The sequence below is a fragment of the Kogia breviceps genome, chromosome 10 (genome assembly GCF_026419965.1).
Source record: "Kogia breviceps isolate mKogBre1 chromosome 10, mKogBre1 haplotype 1, whole genome shotgun sequence".
NCBI classification, from domain to species: Eukaryota; Metazoa; Chordata; class Mammalia; order Artiodactyla; family Physeteridae; genus Kogia; species Kogia breviceps.
In genome coordinates, this window is record NC_081319.1 from 33,385,283 (window position 1) to 33,404,907 (window position 19,625).

A 19,625-nucleotide genomic window follows, 5' to 3' on the forward strand; every position below is an offset into this window, starting at 1 on the left:
ATTATTTTTCTGAATGGGTAGTCAGAGTTTAGCCATTATTAATTGAATAATCTATTGTTTTCTACTAATCTAGTGCCACTGTTATCATATACTAAATTTCTCTATGTGAATCTATTTCAGATTTCCTCTGTCTTTTTCTTCCTGTATCAATACCGAACTCTTTTAACTATCAATGCCTTAAAATATGTTTTAGTGTCTGGATCACTCACCGCCTGACATCATGAAAGTTTGGAGTAGGTGATGACCTTAGAGGTCATTGAGCAACATCATTGAGCAAAGTTTTGTTGGTTTATAGAGGAGGTAGATGAGTCCCTAAGAAGCAAGTGACTTTCTTGAAGGTCTCACCCTCAGGTTTTGGCAGAGCCAGAAATGAACTTGGGATGTAGGCTGGAGTGGATCTTGAACTAGAAGATAGGGCTTTAACACAGTCTACCACATTAACCCTGAATGCCCTCTGAGCTTCAGTGTTTTAACTTGTAAACAATACCTACCTCCTAGGTGGCCCTGAGGAATGCATGAGACACCCTGGTTCATCACCTAACAAACTGCTAGCCACAGAGGACGTCTCACATGTATCTATTGACTCTGAGCCAAGGCCTTCTGAATCTAATCCAGTGGTGTGTCCCCATTTCACCAGACTCAGACATTTCATATCTATGCCATGCCTTAAAAATTTGATTGCTAAAAGATACTCAAGAATAATCTTTCATAAAATTTTCTGAAGAGTATTGTTGTGTTCTTAGAAAAATACGGGTTCTGTGGCTGAATAGATTTGGGAAAAGTAAGGTCTCAGCTATGGGACTTCAGAAGCTTTAGTATGATAATGTCTACCATAAATCAGGAGAGCTAGCTGTGTTTCCCAAGTTGACTTGATCATAGAATGAACCTCCACTCCCCCAATTAATTTTTGCACAACACCCAGGAGGGTTTCAAAGAACAAAAACTGTTTACTTTAGAGCAGTATGTCTCACACTTGGGAAGAAATTCCTTTTAAAAGAAAAAAAGAACATTGTAGACACCCAGTATTATTTTATGTAGTAATTATTACTTATGTTACTTAATTAGGTACAAAGATAAGACTAGGTATGCTTATAGCTCTTACAGAACTATGAAACCAAATCAAAATTACACACTAAATGAAAATACAATGTCAAGGCCTATAAAATTTAAATGAATGATATTAACTTTATATGGAGAAGAATTGTGTTTGCTGGATGTAAATTTATACCTGATATGAATATGGTGCCAACTGCTATGGCTCAGATGCTAGCTCAGAAGTCTTCCTGGTGGTGTGCTGTGTATTAATCTAGTTTCCTCACTGATTGCTGTTTCTGTAGTGCTGATAAACCCCTTGTTTGCATGTTCACCATTATGTCCCATGGCCAAGATTTGGAGGAGGGAACATATCAGAGAAATAAGATATATTTCTTCTATGCTTTCTCCATTTCATTCCCAAAGAATCTTAAGTTGCAAATACAAAGGCAAGTATTGAGATGGTTTAACAAACCTTGATTATAAGGAGTTATTTACATGATCCAGAATAAGTTCACTTCAACTTTTGAGATAATCATTAAAAAGAAAATATAACATAAAATATATCTTATAGCAAACTCATGGATCCTTGAACATAGGTCCCCATCCTCCAGGAGTATGGGCCCTGATTTGAGAGACATGACTTTAAAATACGGGTTTAATTCTCTTTTAAATAAAAGGACTGTGGTTTCTAATTTGTTAGTCAGTTACAAACATGTCACGCATACCTGGATGGAGGTAACTTATTTGGATTTATTGAAAATAACCGACCTTGAGATCACAAAATTATTACTTAATCATTGATTTAAGTTCTTTGGGCTTCAGTGATAGTTTAGAAAGTTGATGGCATATCTAAGTAGGACCAATATTTAAAAATTTTCATGTTTAAAGTTAATGTGCTTACTTGAAGGGAAAGTGCAATATGAATGATACATGGTGTTTTCTTAAACTTGTTTTTTGGTAATAGTAAATGTTTCGAAGACGGGCTTTTCAAATGTTAGGAGGTACTAAGATTGATAGCTTTGCAAATTGGTTTTAAGTGTTTTGAATTTATAACTATCATCATGTTGCAAAATAACATTGACTTTGGAATGGCTTTACTTCCTTTTGTAGTAATTCAAAAATATTATGACAGCTATAGTTTTATAGTGAGCATAAAAACCAGTGAGGTAAGTTCAGTGAGGTAAGGTTAGTGTTGGAAGTTTTATTAAGAAAAACTTTAAGTATTAACACATGAGTTACAATTCCCATGTGTTTTCAGAAATTTGCTGGAACTGAACTGAACATTAAATTTTGAACTTTGGACTAGTCACTTAAAACCACCTAATTTTAGTGTAAGAAGTAGCCAAAAAGTTAAGTATGAAAACAGGCTTTATAAAGTTGGCTGGATTATTAACCCACATATAATATGAATCCTTCCATGTAGGTGATACAAAGCATTCTTAACCCAGTATTGTTTTCTTCAAGTAGGTGGCATGTGGGAGTTGGGTATAATTTTTTGACGGGTAGGTAAGACAAAATGCATCTTTACAACCTGAAAATTTCAACCGTGTTAACAAGTTGGTGATTGTAACTTAACCTTTATAACACAGCATGTGTTTATGTAATACTGAATATACCTGAATTTCATTTTTCGAATTGAAATTGTATGAAAGAACAGACTTATAATTTAAGAGAAAAGTATACTGTAAATTATGAAGCAATGTATAATACAGCCATTATTGTTACTCTTTGTGCTATTTAAATATCTTAAAATATAGTATAGATTTTTTTTCCTTGGTCAAATATTTAAGTTTTGGGTTGCTAGATGAAAGCCAGCACATGGAATTGGCATTATTTAGTCTTTTTTTCCCCAGTCAGTATCACTCCCTTGATCAAGAGAGGGTAAATACATGATTGACATTAACTGGTCATCTTGAAGAGCTTAAGGGTATAATTGATAAGATCAAATCTCTTGTTACTCATGACTGTGACTGGTAGGGAGAACTTTTAACTAAGACTGAAAACCAGAGACCCTTTTAGGAAAGGGATTTCTCTCGGTTTTCAGTTGTATAGGTGGCCTCTCCTCGCAAGTTTTTGTTGACTTGATCTCAGTGGGAGTAAATGCATCTATGTGGAAGTAAATCTGTAAATATGCACAAGATGTCCTCATTAGTCTTGTGGAGGAATGTTGATATAATTACAGGACTGCTCGCCCACAAGTAGGTTAGACTCTAGTCCAGGTTCTGTTGTCTCAGGAGCTTCCAATTCATATAGCCATTTACCTTTTTAATGTTTCCTAGCATCTCAAGCTACATGTACCTAAATCCTGAACTCACTGTCTATTCCAGCCAGTAACCCAAGAGTAACCTTTGATTCCTTCCTTCCTTCCCCCCTGCCCATAATTACAAACCCACAGCTCTCCCAGCTGCCTTCTGATTGTTTCTCAAAATATATCTCAAACACAGCCACGTTCTCCTTCTTCACCACCTCCATCCTAGTTGTGGCAGCCAGTGTCTCTCCTCCGGTTGACTGCCTGTCCCTGGCCTCCATACCCCACCCCCCACCCCCTGCAATGTCTGTTCATACAGTAGCATCAAATTGTCCCATCCTTGGCCAAGAAAAAGACTATTGATTTTTCACAATTCCTTGCTTTCTTGGTCAACAAGGTATTCTATACTTACTGTGTACAGTTTCTTGCCACAGACCTAAAATCAATCATTTCTACAGTGAAACAGAGTTGTTTTCGTTAGAAATGGTTTTAAGAGACAGTATTTGGGGTGGGTGATCTTTGTTACTGAGATGTCACTTTTTTCTAAGCTTTTTTAATGGACAAAGCTAGAAAATAATATTTTAAAAAAGAATACATACCATGTGTTCATCCTTACTAGTATTACAAGGCTCTTTTTTAACGACTTAAATTTATTAAAATCCAAAGTTATCTTGAAAGCAGAGGAGCATGTATAAAGTGCAACTTATTTAAAGATCAATAAAGACCATTTAGGGAATTCCCTGGTGGTCCAGTGGTTAGGACTCCAAGCTTTCACTGCCGAGGGCATGAGTTCAATTCCTGGTCGGGGAACAAAGATCCCACAAGCTGTGTGGCACAGCCAAAATGAAACAAAGCAAAACAAATCAATAAAGACCATTTAGTGTTCTAAGATGGGATAGTAAAGAGTAGCCATCAGTTAAATAAACCATTTTAATGAATAGCAAAGTGTCAGTCCAAGTCTAATTTATAATAGCTGATAGACATTTGCTAAATCATGAATTTTATTATTTTGTGTGTACCCAAACACACAATATACATTTTCACCAATAAACACAGATAGCCACAAATTAGCCTTTTTTCATCCAGTTTTTTTTTACAAGGCTTTTACATATGTTCTTAGATTTTATATTTGTATTACTTTCCTCTTACCCTAAAAACCATGTTTACTGATAATATTTACATAATACTTACTTGCTCTACCTCACCTCCAACTTCACAAATATATGGTTCAATAAGTCATAACCTGACAGTCTTGTTAAAAAGCTATATCTCTAAACTAGGACAGTGCCTGGCACAAAATCAAGTCTTCGTATTTGCTGAATGAATGAATAAATAATTCTAGTTACTGGAGATAAAAAGAGCACCTACAGAGAAGAGAAATCTGAAATCAAAATAGCTGCAGAAGTTGAAGAGTAGAAAGACATAACCTAAGTATAGGGTAAGAGATAGACACACCCTCATCTGTATGTTAGTTTTTAATGGTACAGTTGCTGAAGGCCATTTTTTTCTGAAAGGCAACTTTTGCTATAATTAGAGATTTTTATGAAAGAGCTTTTAAAAAGCAATGATTATTCTGAATTTTTCTTTTCAGCAAGACTCCAGAAAGATCATGCTAACTAAATCACCAAGCCAATTAGGTGGTTCTCTTTGGTAGAGATCAGTAGCCTCTGATGGTGAAGGAAGGGAAGGCTATAGGACTCCTGGCCATGACCCTGCCTCCAGTTGTATCGGTCATACAACCTCTCTGAGTGCTCCTTGAAATTCCAGCTCTCTGTCCTTTTGAGATCATAAAAGGTTCATGAGAGGTCAGTGTGATACTATTTCCTGTGGCAAGGCTCAGCCAACCATGTTTGCTGTTGGTCCAAAATCCGCCCTGAAGTGTCTATATGTGGGGAGATCAAAATCTAAGGGTTGAAACTTTGGGGCTCATTAGAATCATAGACCTGCATGGTCCAGTATGGTAGCCATGAGCCATATGGGGCTATTGAGCACCTGAAATGTGGCTAGTTCTAATTGAGATATGCTAAAAGTGTAAAATAAATGCTGAATTTTGAAAACAATACAAAAAATGTAAAATATATTATTAATTTTTTAATATTGGTTACATGTTAAAGAGTAATATTTTTGATATAGTGTTATCAAAATTAGGGTTTTGATATAGGTTAAATTAAATATATTATTAAAATTAATTTTACCTGTTTCTTTTTACTTTTTAAACTTGGCTACTAAAAAATGAAAAATTACATATGTGGCTTGCATCATATTTTCATTGGACACACTGTCTTTAGTCTTGTTTCTGGAAGGGTGGAAGTGTCTGTGCAACATTTCTAGCCAATCCACACATCTCGAACACCGCCCATTTCACCAAGGAAAAATTAATCCTCACGTCAGTTATGTTAATTGACCAAATTTCAGGTACTCATCAAATATAAAGAATATTGAGGCACTTTTGGTAGTTGACTCTGGCATCTCAGCTTTTAACTGAAATCTTTCATAGGCTAATTAACTACCCCTAGAGAATTTTTTTGCATTTGGGAAATACACCCATCCACCCACCCACCCAAGCACCCCCTCCACATAGACACACATATCATACTGTATATGCTGAAATATTTTAAAGTAAATGACAGACAATATAACATTCTGGTACATGTTAGAGCATAAAACCTTACTTGCTGGTTCTTCACTTTTCCTGAGGGTTGTTGATTAGCAACCTTTATTGCATTCCTACAGTATATAATCACTGGGTTACAGGCTGTTGAAAGCAGAATAATAAAATATAACAATAGCAAAAATTTATTGAGTGCTTCTAGGTGCCAGGCACTGTGCTAAGTGCATTATATGTGTTATTTAATTTAATCTTTAACGTAACTTGGTGAAAGAGGTACTCTTATTCACATTTTGCTCATAACACCTTAGTTTTGTTCCCGACATTTGGAAGGCCTGTGGGTAAGTCCATGGCCATTGCCGTGAGTTGCTTGAACACATATATTTGCAATGCAGAGACTTTGCAAAACAGAGTTGTCTACTTGAGCCACTTGTTGATATTGATACAAACTGAAGTTCAAACCAATGTGCTTAAGGGGACTCTTGCTCTTCGATCTCTCTTTTCTCCCCAAGGTCTTGATCTTTAACCTCTGTGTTCACTCCCTAGGGTTCTGCTACTTCTTCCTTTCAGCTCTGGCCTTGGCTCTCTGACATTTCCCCCCTTCTTTGGAATCGGAGTGAAAGGATAGGGGAACGTAGATTTTGAGGCCTTAACACTCATGGAAGGAGTAGAGGGAAGTACAATGGCCCGATTTCCTTTAGGTTTATGGTAATCTCTAAGACAGACCTTTCTAGCTTTAAGGTGCACACTTTTTAGTGAAACCAGGGGAAATTATTGTAATTATTGATGAGTGGTTTAACACATCATACTGTTATGTCCAACCCACGTTAGGGATTGGGGGGCAGGAGGTTAGGGGTGATCCTGCTTCTCTTGGTCACTTGAGGATCCAGTTTTATGGAGGTTCTGCCATCGTCTAGCTCCACCATCTGGAAAATGTAGCCTTTAAGATCTCTGAGGAAGGGGAGGAGTGTGGGGATGGCATAGACAGGAAATGATGTATGTCGCTTCTGCTTACATTTCATGAATAAAACAGATGGCCTCATCTTCCCACAAGGGGACTGGGAAGGGAAATTGTTCCTGTGTTCAGGAAGGAAAAGAGAATTGGATGTGAGTGAGAAGTAGTGGTTACTACCACAGCAACTTTTAGATTTTAGGTTATTTTTAGTGTTTGTGTCTTTGGAAGCTATATACTTTATGCATACTTCCAACTTTGAAACCGTCTTCTCATTTGAATGATTGCAAGTTGAATCAACTTCAAATATACCCTTAACCCAAGTCTACTATGAGGAAAAACAAACAAACGACACTTTGAATGTGAATTAAAACTATATTGGGAGCTTTTGTGTATGTTCCAGTTTCATTTTCTTTTAAAGCTGTTCTTTGTGATAGCATGTTTATTCAATGCCTGAAGTGTTGTCAAGTAAGTAGTATTCAATCTGAAAATTTTCAAGTGGCCCTGTTTTCTCTCTCAAGTGTTTTTTTTTTTTTTCTCAAGTGTTGCTGTAGTCATTTTAAGATTGAAATGAACCATTTGATTTTTAAAAATTATTTATGACACATCAAGTAGCACTTCATGTTTTGTCACAATATTGTAACCGTTTCTGAAGGCCTATGTGACCTTATGGGAGAAAGGTCAGGAGGCTTATATATAGAACTTCTAGAAACATACCTCACCATTGGAACTGGTTATAATTCCTGGGTGATGACAATGAAGATTAATAATGTTTAACTCTGATTTTGGCAATTTTTGCCAATTTCATTGCCATGGTCCTTTTCTTTCAAGTTATTACCTGGAACAGAAGTGATAACAAACGCTTCATGTTTTACACTGCCAGGTAAAAGGTTAAATTTTCATATATTATATGCTTTTAAATACACACACACGCGCACCCACATATACACACAAATACACACACAACTGGATCAGAAGGCAATGAGTAATTCTTCTAAAATGAAAAGTTTGTCTCAGTTTTAACATTAGGTGACTAGTTCCCATGTGGTTAAGTCATATGTAAAAATTGGAAATTCAACCTATGGGTCTTTGTGCACTGACTGTATCATACAGTTCTAATTTTCTTTTTTATTTTTCTGGGAAATGATGGTGCTCTTTGCTTTGCCAAGTTTTATTATTGAGTCAACTGCCAAAGTTTGAGAGAGAGTCAAGGGCCCTTAAAATTATTTGGTGTTGAATGACGAGGCAGAGAAAGGTATTTCATATTCCCAAACATTTTAACTTTTATGTCTCTACCTGATGTTGGAATATAATCTAAACGTCAGGGCTTTTCTGATTCTTTTAAAAATGATGTACACTGTCGAGTGACGTTCGAGTATTAGCTAGGGGGACTTTAATCTTACTCATTGTTACTCAGTTTGGAACTGCATATTCTAATTTTTAATAGACTATGTTCTTTCTGGCCTGATCTTCCTTGTATTTAAACTTCTGTGCATCAGAAGGTCTGTGTGCCTGCTTGTGGTTTTGCACCATCTGGAAGTTAAAATTTGACTTCAGAAGTGATGTCATGCTTGCTTACTACAAACTGGGCTAATGTTGGTTGAGAATTGGATGCAGTTCAGGTCAAAGTTTTGTCTTTAAAAAAAGACCCTTAAGCTTCATTTCTTGATTCTAGGAGATTGTGCAAAGCTGTAAAGATAGAGTGAAGGTGACTGAAGGGCACAATTCAAATTCCTTTGAAGCTAAGTGCATGCTGTCAGGCACATGGAAAATAAACTCCCCAAAAGAAGACCTTAGCTGGCACAGACTCCCTCCTGCCATGTAGAGTTTGGGTGTTGTGTGTTGATCATGACCATCTTTGCTCTCCATTTTATTCCTGGAGAAATAGTCTTATGGCTAAGGTTGCTGTTTATCTCTTCTGGGCTCAGTAAGATGGGGCAGGGCACTGACAGATCACACATAGCCAGAAGGCACTACAAATGTTAAGCTTATTATTCATCAATAGAGAGTTTCTTTTTCTAAACTCTCTCTAGCACCACTCACTACCTCCCATATTGTAATTTATTTATATCATGGTTTTGGATATTGGGTATTTCCTTCGATCCAGATACAGACCATTCATCTTTGATAGGTAGAATGTGGGGCTAATGGGACTACAGTTTTTTCTCAGATATACACTGAATTCTGGTCAGCCTGTGTGCAAATCTCTACAATTGAATATGTAACCCCTTCTAACCTCTGCTGTAATCCAGAGTGCTCAGCATGTTCCACCAATTTCCAGGGAACCCACTAAATGCCATCCTTTGTGTGTAAACTAAAAATCATATTTTTTTTCACCAGATAAGAGGAAAGCCAGGTTGGTAGATGAAGATAACTTTAAACAAAGATAAGCCACTTGAGAATCTGGGATGTTTAAGCTTTAGTGCAATTGGCGTGAATTTTCACTTAGAAAAGGGAACATCCCTAGGGCATGAGTATCCCCTTCACCCACCCGCCTCAGACCTCTATGGCCATTATGTAAGAAGATGCACAGCTACCAGATGTCTGAAGAATCTGCAGTTCACACACTCTGCAAGCACAGAATGTCCATCCTGTCTCATAGTGCAGTCTGGGTCATTCGGCCAACTGGGCTTCAAGCACTTGTCATCACTTCTTCCCTTGCTGGGACCTCCCAGCTTCATCCTCCTCTCTGGGACAGAAACTAGAAAAACTCCTCACCAACCTTCCCATCACCTTTGACCTTTAAAAACACAACTTTGGCACCCCTTTCTTGGAAAGGGGTAGGAAAAGGAGATTCTACTCCGATAACTTTATCTCTAATATCATCATCCTTCCCTGATGTATTCTGCCTATGATTTCTGTCTTTAAAATCATAAAATGTCAGGCACTTAGAGACAGTCTGTTCTTACCGCTTTGTTTTATGAATGAAGAAACTGAGTCTGGAAGCCTGGTTGTGGGGAAGTGAGAGTTATTTGTCCTGATCCTCACAGGTAGAAGATGGAAGCAGAACCTGGCCTAAAACCTAAGTGTCCTCTTTCCGTTGTTCCAAGTTGCCTTTGACTTTGTGTCCTCATAGTATTTACATATCTAGTTATTTTGGCGTATTATAGTATTCTTGCATCCTTTTTAAGCAACTTTTGTTTTTTTCCCCTTTCATCCAAATTTTACCTGCTGATAGTGTAATGAGCAAAGTGTTCAACAAGACTTGCTATGAGATGCAGCAGCCCCCAGCTCACCCCTGTCCCATTCTTTTTCCTCAAGATCACCCATTTAAACTCTTTATGCCTGGTTATTTTGATATCTCTGAATAACATACTTGCATCATTACTTCCTGAACGTTGATGTAGCTTCTACCTGTCCAGTTCTTGGTGCGGAAGGTGAGGATTAAAGTCTTCCATCACCCCCACGCCCCACATCACCCATGTAAACATTTTTTGCACATGGTCTTTGGAATGTTAACATTTAAAAAATAAAGGTTATGTTTCCTCATTTTATTACCGACACTTGAAAAGCAGAAATTGTAATAATCTAAGTTTTAGCTAAGGTAGAAATAGGAATTTTTTTTGTATGCTGTGTCTTTTTCTTTAGTATTTGGAAAGCAGTCTTTCATAAAGCTGGAGAATGAGTGTCATTGCCACAGCATTTTCTTCTAGAAGCATTTCCTTCCTCTTGGCAACATGTCTTTTTCTAATTTAGGAGTGTTTCTCAACGTGTCAGTCTTATTCTCCCAGATATCTGTGGCATGGCTTATTGTATTCTCTGAGGAGAACATGAGCATCCCTGGAGGATGCTGCATGAGACGTGTTGTACACTCCCTGGGCTCTCAAAGACACAGAGAATTAGTGTGCTTTTTTTCCCCCAACCTTTGGTTTTACAACATGAGACATACTACTATTTCATAATGTCTTATTTCATATAAACCTTATATTTAAAAAAATGTATCACTGTCCGGGTACACATGCAACGCAACAGAACTTTAAGGTAGATGTAGGCTTTAAAACACATGGAGGTGCCCGTGAGCGGTGTTTGATCACACTGCTCAGAAGGTATACTGCTGCCCCACGCTCCTCACAGGGAAGGACTGATGGTTACTGATGACCTCTCTGTAAAACTACAACCCTTTTTCTTTTTCCTGATTTCAGGTAGATGCACTGAGATTACGACTAGAAGAGAAAGAATCTTTTCTCAATAAAAAAACAAAACAGCTGCAGGACCTCACAGAAGAGAAGGGGACACTGGCTGGAGAGATTCGAGACATGAAGGATATGTTAGAAGTGAAGGAAAGGAAAATCAATGTTCTTCAGAAAAAGGTGAGTAGCTGACATAAGCCCTTTAGGTTGAGAATTGATATCATCCATGTTTTGTCATTTCAGAGAAACTTTTGAGCACATGGAAAAGAAGAAATTATTGTTGAAGAATTTTAGATTAGGGAGTATAAACTTTAAATTTACTGGTATTTAACTTACTGGTGGTTGTACTGTGTCATTTTTAGCATGACCTGTTAAATTTTCTATTTGATTACCTGGAAACTAAATAGTGATGATTTTTTTTTTCATTTACCATCTTAAACATAGAGATAATTGTACAAATTTAGATATAAAACTAAAATTTATAGTTAATTTTTCCTTACTGAGAATTGAGCAGTGTGTCTTGTGGGTCTTAAAGGTATTTTAGTTGCAGTTTGTATTTACATAAACTTTAGTAGCTCTTATCCTGTCAAACCCATACACATTTTAGTGTGGGAGGGGTAATGTTTACATCCATTACTTAATTGGAATCAGTGAGAGAATGTATAATAAGTTCTAATACAGTGACTTAACCCAGAAGATGCTTGACCTGGTTAGGGCTCTTCTTTCTTTCCTTCTTTCAGCAGTTCATTTTCTCCATTGTAGGGGAATGAGATTTGGGGACAGCACCCAGATTTTTTTTTTTTTTTTAAGAATTCTTATTTGCTACTGTGTACAATTTTGGTGGGACCATAGGGTCCCTTGCCTTCCGAAAGGAAAAGTGTAGGCAAAAAGAGAAACCAACACCTGCTCTTTTAATAAAAGGAAGCTGTTGGGAAACACAGGGGTCTCAGATTAACAAGCAGGCAGCATGGAAACTGGGCAGGAAGCAGAGGGGGGAAGCAGGAGCTGGCCGGCCAGGACACTGCTGTAGACAGGCATGTTGCCGGGCACCAATGCTGCAGCTGCAGGCAGATGGAATCTAACGGGCCCTCCTCTTGGTGTCATTTGCCACCATCACCTATCACCTTGTTTATATTGACAGCATCCTACCTGTTCTTCCTGCTTCAACTCTTACCTTTACTACAGGCTGTTCTTAACACAAGCTGGAGTAATTCTTTTAAAACATATTATAATTCTTATCACACTCTGACCAAACCTTTCCAGTCACAACCAGGTACCTAATTTGTGGGGCCCAGTGCAAAATTAAAATGTGGGACCCCTTGTTCAGACTTTATTGAGAATTTCAGGATGGTAAAGGAAAGCATTAAACCAAGCATGGGGCTCTTCTGAGTATGGGGCCCTGTGACCCTACACAAGTTGCACGCCCATGAAGCCGTGTCCCCATCCTCAGTGGCTTCCATCCTCACAGGATATTGGTGGTCTGATAGATCATATTATTAATTCATTTCTGTTAAGATTTTACAGACAAGGCCCTGGTCACCGTTACAGCTCCAGCTAATTGATACAGGTGATTAGAAGAGGGCTGGGAAGAGACGACTGAGGACCCTTTGAATCAAAGGACTGTCTAGGGCAGGTGGGACTAACAGAGAAATAGTTACAGTGGCAGTTCTTGGAGCATATACTAAGGATTCAAAAGAAGACTTTTCATTTCGAATCCCCACCAGCAAATGATACCAAAAGCTGGCATTTATTGAACTTAACTTATGTTGAACACTGTATGCTACATACTCTGCTATGGTTATTACGTGCACTATTTACTTACTTTTGACCACAGAACGCTGTGAGGCAAGCACAGTTATTAACCCCAGCGATGCTGAGGCTTATGGTAGACTTACCCAAGGTCAAACAACCTAGATACAAGTTTATGTCTTTGGGAGTATAGAATAAAATGATTATTGCAAATTAAGAGAATAAGCCTCCTTTTCCTTTGGCCCTCAAGTTTATGATGACACCAGGTGTGAGAGCAAATCAAGTAAGAACATCACAATTGCACAACCAGGAGTTGAGACTAAGCTCTCTCGTTCTATTTTTTTTTTAATTGCAGTATAATTGATTTACAGTGTTGTGCCAGTCTCTGCTGTACAGCAAAGTGACTCAGTTATACACATAGAGACATTCTTTTTTAAAATATTCTTTTCCATTATGGTTTATCCCAGGAGATTGTGCTATACAGTAGGACCTTTTTGTTTATCCACTCTAAGCTCCTTCATTCTTGAGGAATAAATGGCAACAATTTTCTCAGTAAAGATTTTGGGAAGGCACTTTCTTTTTATCTTTTTTCTTTTTAAAAAAAAAAAAAATTTGTTTATTTATTTGGTTGCACCAGGTCTTAGTTGCAGCAGGCAGGCTCCTTAGTTGTGTCTTCAGGGCTCCTTAATTGCGACACATAGGCTCCTTAGTTGTGGCATGCGAACTCTTAGTTGCGGCATGCATGTGGGATCTACTTCCCTGACTAGGGATTAAACCCAGGCCCCCTGCATTGGGAGCACAGAGTCTTATCCACTGCGCCACCAGGGAAGTCCCTGGGAAGTCCTTTCAATGCAGAAGTGACAGTTGGCCACGTTTGCTGATGTGAGTATTTTGCAAAATTTTAACTTTCCCTCACAGCCAGATTCAAAGGTTTGGGAATCAGTTTGGGAATTTTAGAACAAAGCCAGTTGTGTATTATGCCTCCTTTGGGCAATAGGATCACGATCCCACTTATTTAAGCCATGCTGATAATGGATTTGGTAATATTTCATGTATATTTGGAGAGGTTGTTTAGCTTCAAGTTTTTTTTTTTCACTGAGTGTTTACCAATACATTTGGTGGAGGATATAAAACCACTGGCAACATAGTGATGGGGCAGGAGTGCTATTATACCTGCAGTGTGAAAGAGAAATAATTCCTAAAGAACTGAGGCGCAATTCAGAAACTACTACTTCCGAATGTGGAAATAATACAGAAGCTGATGGGCTAATGAAACACTGTCTTTGGGACTGGGGACTTAGAGTTTTGACCACATTCAGCATAATTGGCTGTTTTAGGGCAGGCCTGGACTGGGACAGCATAAGCTTTGGACTAGGGTGTGTTGGCATGGAAGAATAATAAACTCATGTCAATGTCAGAGGTGCAGTATTACTTAATATTTCTTTCTTATAGATTCTTTGGCAACCAGCACTGTGTTTTGATGCCAGTAGAACTGGGTATGCTCCTTCCATAGCCATGTTTAACCTGGCCAAGCTAGGCTTGCACCTCATATCTGTCAGCTTTGCCTTCAGAGCCTTGGATCTCAGAACTCTTGTGTACTCTATAAGCCATGTGCACAGGTCACATGTCTGGGCAGCAGGCACAGGCATAATGCTCTAAGCATTTTGTTACTTGAGGAAGGAAGTGAAATTGAATAAACAGAGAACCCCAGGTGGCATAATATCTCTGATCAAACTTGTGTAGGAAAACAGAAGTCATCGAGAATGGATCTGGTCCTACCACCATGTTTCTGGCTCTACTCCAGAATTCCAAGAAATGGAATTCTTTTAGTAGGGGTCAAAAAGGTGCATGTATGAAGATTGTTTAGTGGATCATCCCTGTGTGGCTATGATACTGAAGTCAGAGAAGCAGCACAGTTTTCATGCTACAGCCATAGCCTTTTGTTCCCATACCTGAATTCAAGCTTCCACTGATGAAGTGCTACCTGACTATTGAGTTTTTGTAATAAATGTCATAAAACCTTGATGACATTGTACATTTGGAAAGTGTATAATGCCTAGGATTTTAGAACATGGTAGCATTATTTGAACCAGATCAAATTCAGACTGTTATTTAGCTCATAGATTCTTGCAGCATAAACTTACTACCCAAGAAATTTTTTTTAAAGCCATTAAATTGGACAAAAATTCTATCTCCATTTTCATTCTAGGTCTCAGTCCCACAAGCAATGTGAATTTATAGAGCAGAGGTACTTTATTTATTAGGGGTAGAAAAACAGATGGTGATTTCTCTGTACGCCAAGTTCACTAGCTGCCTACTGAGCTTCATAGATTGCCCCGTGGGTTGGAAAGGGCAGGGAGAGGGGAGTGTAGTTGGCTCCTGGGAATGGTATATATGGACCTGCCCCTTTAGCAGTTTTAGTCTACCCATTTGGAAGTATGATGGCGAAAATTCTGAATGACAATAGAGGAAAGAATGCTACAAGAGTGTGGTTATTAGCATACTGGATTGCTCCGTGAAGTTTATATTAAAAAGTTAAACTTGAGAAGATGGCTAGGGGATGTAGAGATTTCCACGTGAGTGTAAAATTGACGTAAGGTATGGAGGACTTTTTGACTCAATTGAGCTCTTTCTCAGTGTTAAACATCCAGTTGGACTTTTACATTTATTATTGGCAAACCTCCTAAGTTTTTAAACATGTGAAAAATCATATTCATTTTCCATTTACTAGTGTTTCCTACGTGTGAGTCAGTCACTACTGTAGGCCCTGGAGGTTTAAAGAGAAATAAGACATTCTCTAGTCCTCAAGAAGCTGACAGTCTGGTTGGGAAGGTAGACTTGTGTAATGTGGCACGTTACCAGAAACAAACCACTTGATGGATGCAAAGAGCAGAAGCTAATTCTGGCTACTTTAAGCAAAAGGAAATTTACTGCAGGAATATCCAGAGCCTCCAGTATCTGGCTGGTAGAACCAGATTAGGGATGATCAAGAAACAGGACAGCTCTAGGAGACCAAGAGAAAGCAGACAGTGCCCTGACCTTGTAACCCGGAGTGTCTGGTCAAGTGTCTTCTCTGCTGATGGCTGCCCTCCCCCGCGACCCCGCCCCACACCTTTACATCATGCTGTTGGTCAAGATTCAGAGTCCTGGGACAGAGCTCCGAGGTTCACACAGATGCCTCTCATTAGCAGGATCTAACCAGACCCTACCTAAAAGGAATCTGGGAAATGTGGTTCCAAGCTTTACATCTGAGCTTTCCACTCAGTTCTTGTGTCACTTAGGGAAGTCTTTGCTAACACTGCAGGCTGGGAGAGGTTTTACACTAGTAGATAACCATTTCTTGGCTCACTTTGAAGTTATGCACCCCGTTAATGAATGTTGGCTACCCTCCAGGGCTAAGCTCCTTGAGTGTCCCAGCGTCATCATCAAGATACCTCCAGCTCCTTGCAAAATTCTTGGCAGGTGATGGTCCTCAGTCAGTATGCATTTGGTGAATAAATTATGTCAGTAAATTCTGAATGAATGAGAACTTGGGAGAAGAGAAATCACTTTGAGATCCACTCCTGGCCCAAGAATATTGTTTGCTGTGAGAACAGTCATTTGCCCCAGTGAAATGTCAGACCCACTTGTTGTTCCCAGAACAGTGTGTTCTGTGTAGGCTGCAAGATGGAACCATCCCATGAGTAATAAAGCACAGATAAGGAAATGATTATTGCTCCACCTGCAATTAACATCTCCAGCCTCTGTTCCCTTACCCTGGGAAGGTAAAAATGGATGAAGCCTTGAGTAAGGGAGCTTAGCCACTCTTCTTTAATTTTCCCTTTTAATAAAAAGAAAATGTGACATTTATAGAAAATACTGTTTTGTTTCCCAAAGAGAATGCTTCTTCCTCCAGTTCTCACTTCTAACTTACTGGACTGTTAGAATCGTGGCATTTTATGAGAGTGATACAATGAAATTGCTGATTATCCACGGTAATTTCCAATTATGACCATGCAAATGATACTTTTTATAACAAAAGGATAATCTACTATTGATTGAATCCTTACTGTATACCAGACACTGTGCCAAGGGCTTTGCGTTCTTAGGTCGAGTCCTTATAACAAACCTAATGGCTTGTAGGTACAATCATAATCGCTATTTTTAAAATGGGAGACTGTGGTTTAGAGAGTGCCTTGCCCAGTGTCACATGGCAGGGAGGTGATAGAGCTACTCTTAACCACCACACAATTCTGGTGTTTTTCTATTTATGGTCCTGCTTCCCTCATGAGACAAGTGGGATCATTAACTTTTCGGGATTAGCTGAACTGTAGTTTGAGCAATTTACCTGAGGTCGATACACAAGGGTGCTTGTTTTTATAGATTTTTTTTTTTTTTTTTTTTTTTTTTTTTTTGCGGTATGCGGGCCTCTCACTGTTGTGGCCTCTCCCGTTGCGGAGCACAGGCTCCGGACGCGCAGGCCCAGCGGCCATGGCTCACGGGCTTAGTTGCTCCGCGGCACGTGGGATCTTCCCGGACCAGGGCACGAACCCGTGTCTCCTGCATCGGCAGGCGGATTCTCAACCACTGCGCCACCAGGGAAGCCCAGGGTGCTTGTTTTTAATACCAAACTGGCAGAGATGCAGCTACTAAATAATGTGATGAAAAATAGGAAAACGGTTAAATTAAAGAGTACGACATCAGATCTGGATGTTTAAAAGTTTATGTTGGTCTGTATTTAGAAAAAAGAAAGATTGTGGTGACCTTCAGTTTATGTTTATATTTTCCTCCATGAGATTCTTCACGTACCATTCTAAGCCATTGTATTGTTTTGCAGCTTCCTTTTCAAAGGATTGCACCATTTTTGCTCTTTTAGCAGTTTCACTTTGTTTTGGTTGTTGCCTTTAAGGACTGAGACCTCAAAAGATGATTTGAGACGTCTGAGCATATTTCCTGGACTAGTCGCAGATGAACTCATGATTTGGCAGACTCCTCCCTTAGTCCTAGAGGAAGTGGTCTGGGAAGCCATTCCACTTTGCAGGGAGCTGTTCACCTAAGGTCAGACCTCCGTGTAGTCAATATCACTCTACATCTGAAGCCAAGAACTGGGCTGGCACTCAGGGGATGGAGCCACAACCGAGGTGGCTGTGAGTCTAAGGCAGTGGTTCTCAACTGGGGTACACTTACAAGCCCCAACCTCCCAAGGAACAGTTGGCAATGTCTGGAGGTAGTTTTGGTTGCCACAGCTGGAGGATTGCTGCAAACGTCTGGTGGGTAGAATCCAGGGGTGCTGCTAAACATCCTACAGTGCACAAGAGACAGCCCCTTGGCCTCTGCCAAAGCAAATTACTATCCAGACCTAACCCTTATCTATTGGGCTCCTTTTCTTCCTATGTATGGACCACCCTTCTCATCTTGGATCTCTCTGCTTCCTGCCTTGAGATAGTATTCCTTAAAGTGATTTTTACTTAGTATAACAGACATTTCTCTGTAACATTTTTAGCTATACCTTTTTTCTGGCATGATTATAGGCAGTTTACAGAGGTAAACATCTTGGGTCGGTTGGTGGGTGTGTGGGTGTGTGTATGGTCGAACTATTAATATTACTTTCTCTTTTATAATTTTCACATATATTAATTAATCTATAAAGAGTATGTATATAGCACTCTTGAAGTATTAAAATTTTTAGAATTATTTAAGCTGATCTGACCATACTGATCAAATCAACTAATTTGGAGAGGGATGGTGGTCAAACTTCAGTATAGGGAATATATGGTAGAAATAAAACATCTGATTTAGACAGAATAGCGATGAGTCACCTATCAGTTATCACCCAGTTTAAATTTCTTAGCTAAATGCCAGCATTTCAGTCATCTGGAAAATACCTTTAAGACTAATATTTTTTTTCTGACAAGAAATGCACTTTATTTTAGCAGCCATTTTGGGCTGAAAATACGATTTCTATATGCACATTTAATGCATTTTTATAGATTTTGTCTAGTCATTTGGGATAAGGTAACATCATTTGTTCATGTTGACTGATCGTAGGTTAACCTACGTTGCTTAAATATTTGCAACTAAAAAAAGTATTGTCTAGGTTAGAGTTTGTGATTTGCCCGTTTTCTTTTGAAACTGCCTTCTTCAGTAGAAAATATAGGAAAAAGCTAACTTATTATATTATAGTATAATAAATTCTCTGTATGTATTCTATGTTTATAGGGTAGCAGTATATCATTGGGTCTAAGCAAAAGCATCTTTACTCTGGCATCATTTAATACATTGTGTCTTTATTATGGCATGTGGTTGATGTCAAGGGTCCTAGGGCAAATTAAATTCCACAGGACAAACAATCAAGCATGCATGGATGCTACTCTTTTTTTTTTTTTTTTTTCTTTTTCTGTGCTATGCGGGCCTCTCACTGCTGTGGCCTCTCCCGTCGCGGAGCACAGGCTCAGCGGCCATGGCTCACGGGCCCAGCCGCTCCGCGGCATGTGGAATCTTCCCGGACCGGGGCGCGAACCCGTGTCCCCTGCATCGCAGGCAGACTCACAACCACTGCGCCACCAGGGAAGCCCCATGGATGCTACTCTTATCTGGAATTATTTGCCCAATGTTAGCAATGGCCTAGGGAAGAAACAGCTTAATTTTAACCAGTTGATCCTATTGGTCATTTTACCCCAATGAAATGATATTTCGAAGGTCACTTTGTGGCTCTTGAGTAGAGATTGTGGCTTCCTTGGTAAGCCTTAGCTTCTATGATAAGCAATGAATTCACCAGCCTTCTCCACTGTGTAATTGCTTTTTTCCTGAGAGATTTGAGGTTGCTTTTCTCTTAGAGATGACATTGATGAAATGACATTTTATTATCAAAAGAACCAAAGCTAAAAAATTTATCTTCTGTTGGAGCAATTAAAGAGATTTAGG

General features: G+C 38.9%; 1 protein-coding gene across 10 annotated transcripts in view; it reads left to right on the forward strand.

Moving 5' to 3' along the window:
• ERC2 (ELKS/RAB6-interacting/CAST family member 2) overlaps positions 1-19,625 on the forward strand; it is a 969,444-nt gene that overhangs the window by 371,181 nt on the left and 578,638 nt on the right. For all 10 annotated transcript variants that reach the window (XM_067043890.1, XM_067043893.1, XM_067043897.1 and 7 more), the window contains one exon: positions 10,986-11,153. In XM_067043890.1, the coding sequence (XP_066899991.1) occupies positions 10,986-11,153 (168 nt within the window). The remainder of the gene's footprint in view (positions 1-10,985; positions 11,154-19,625) is intronic.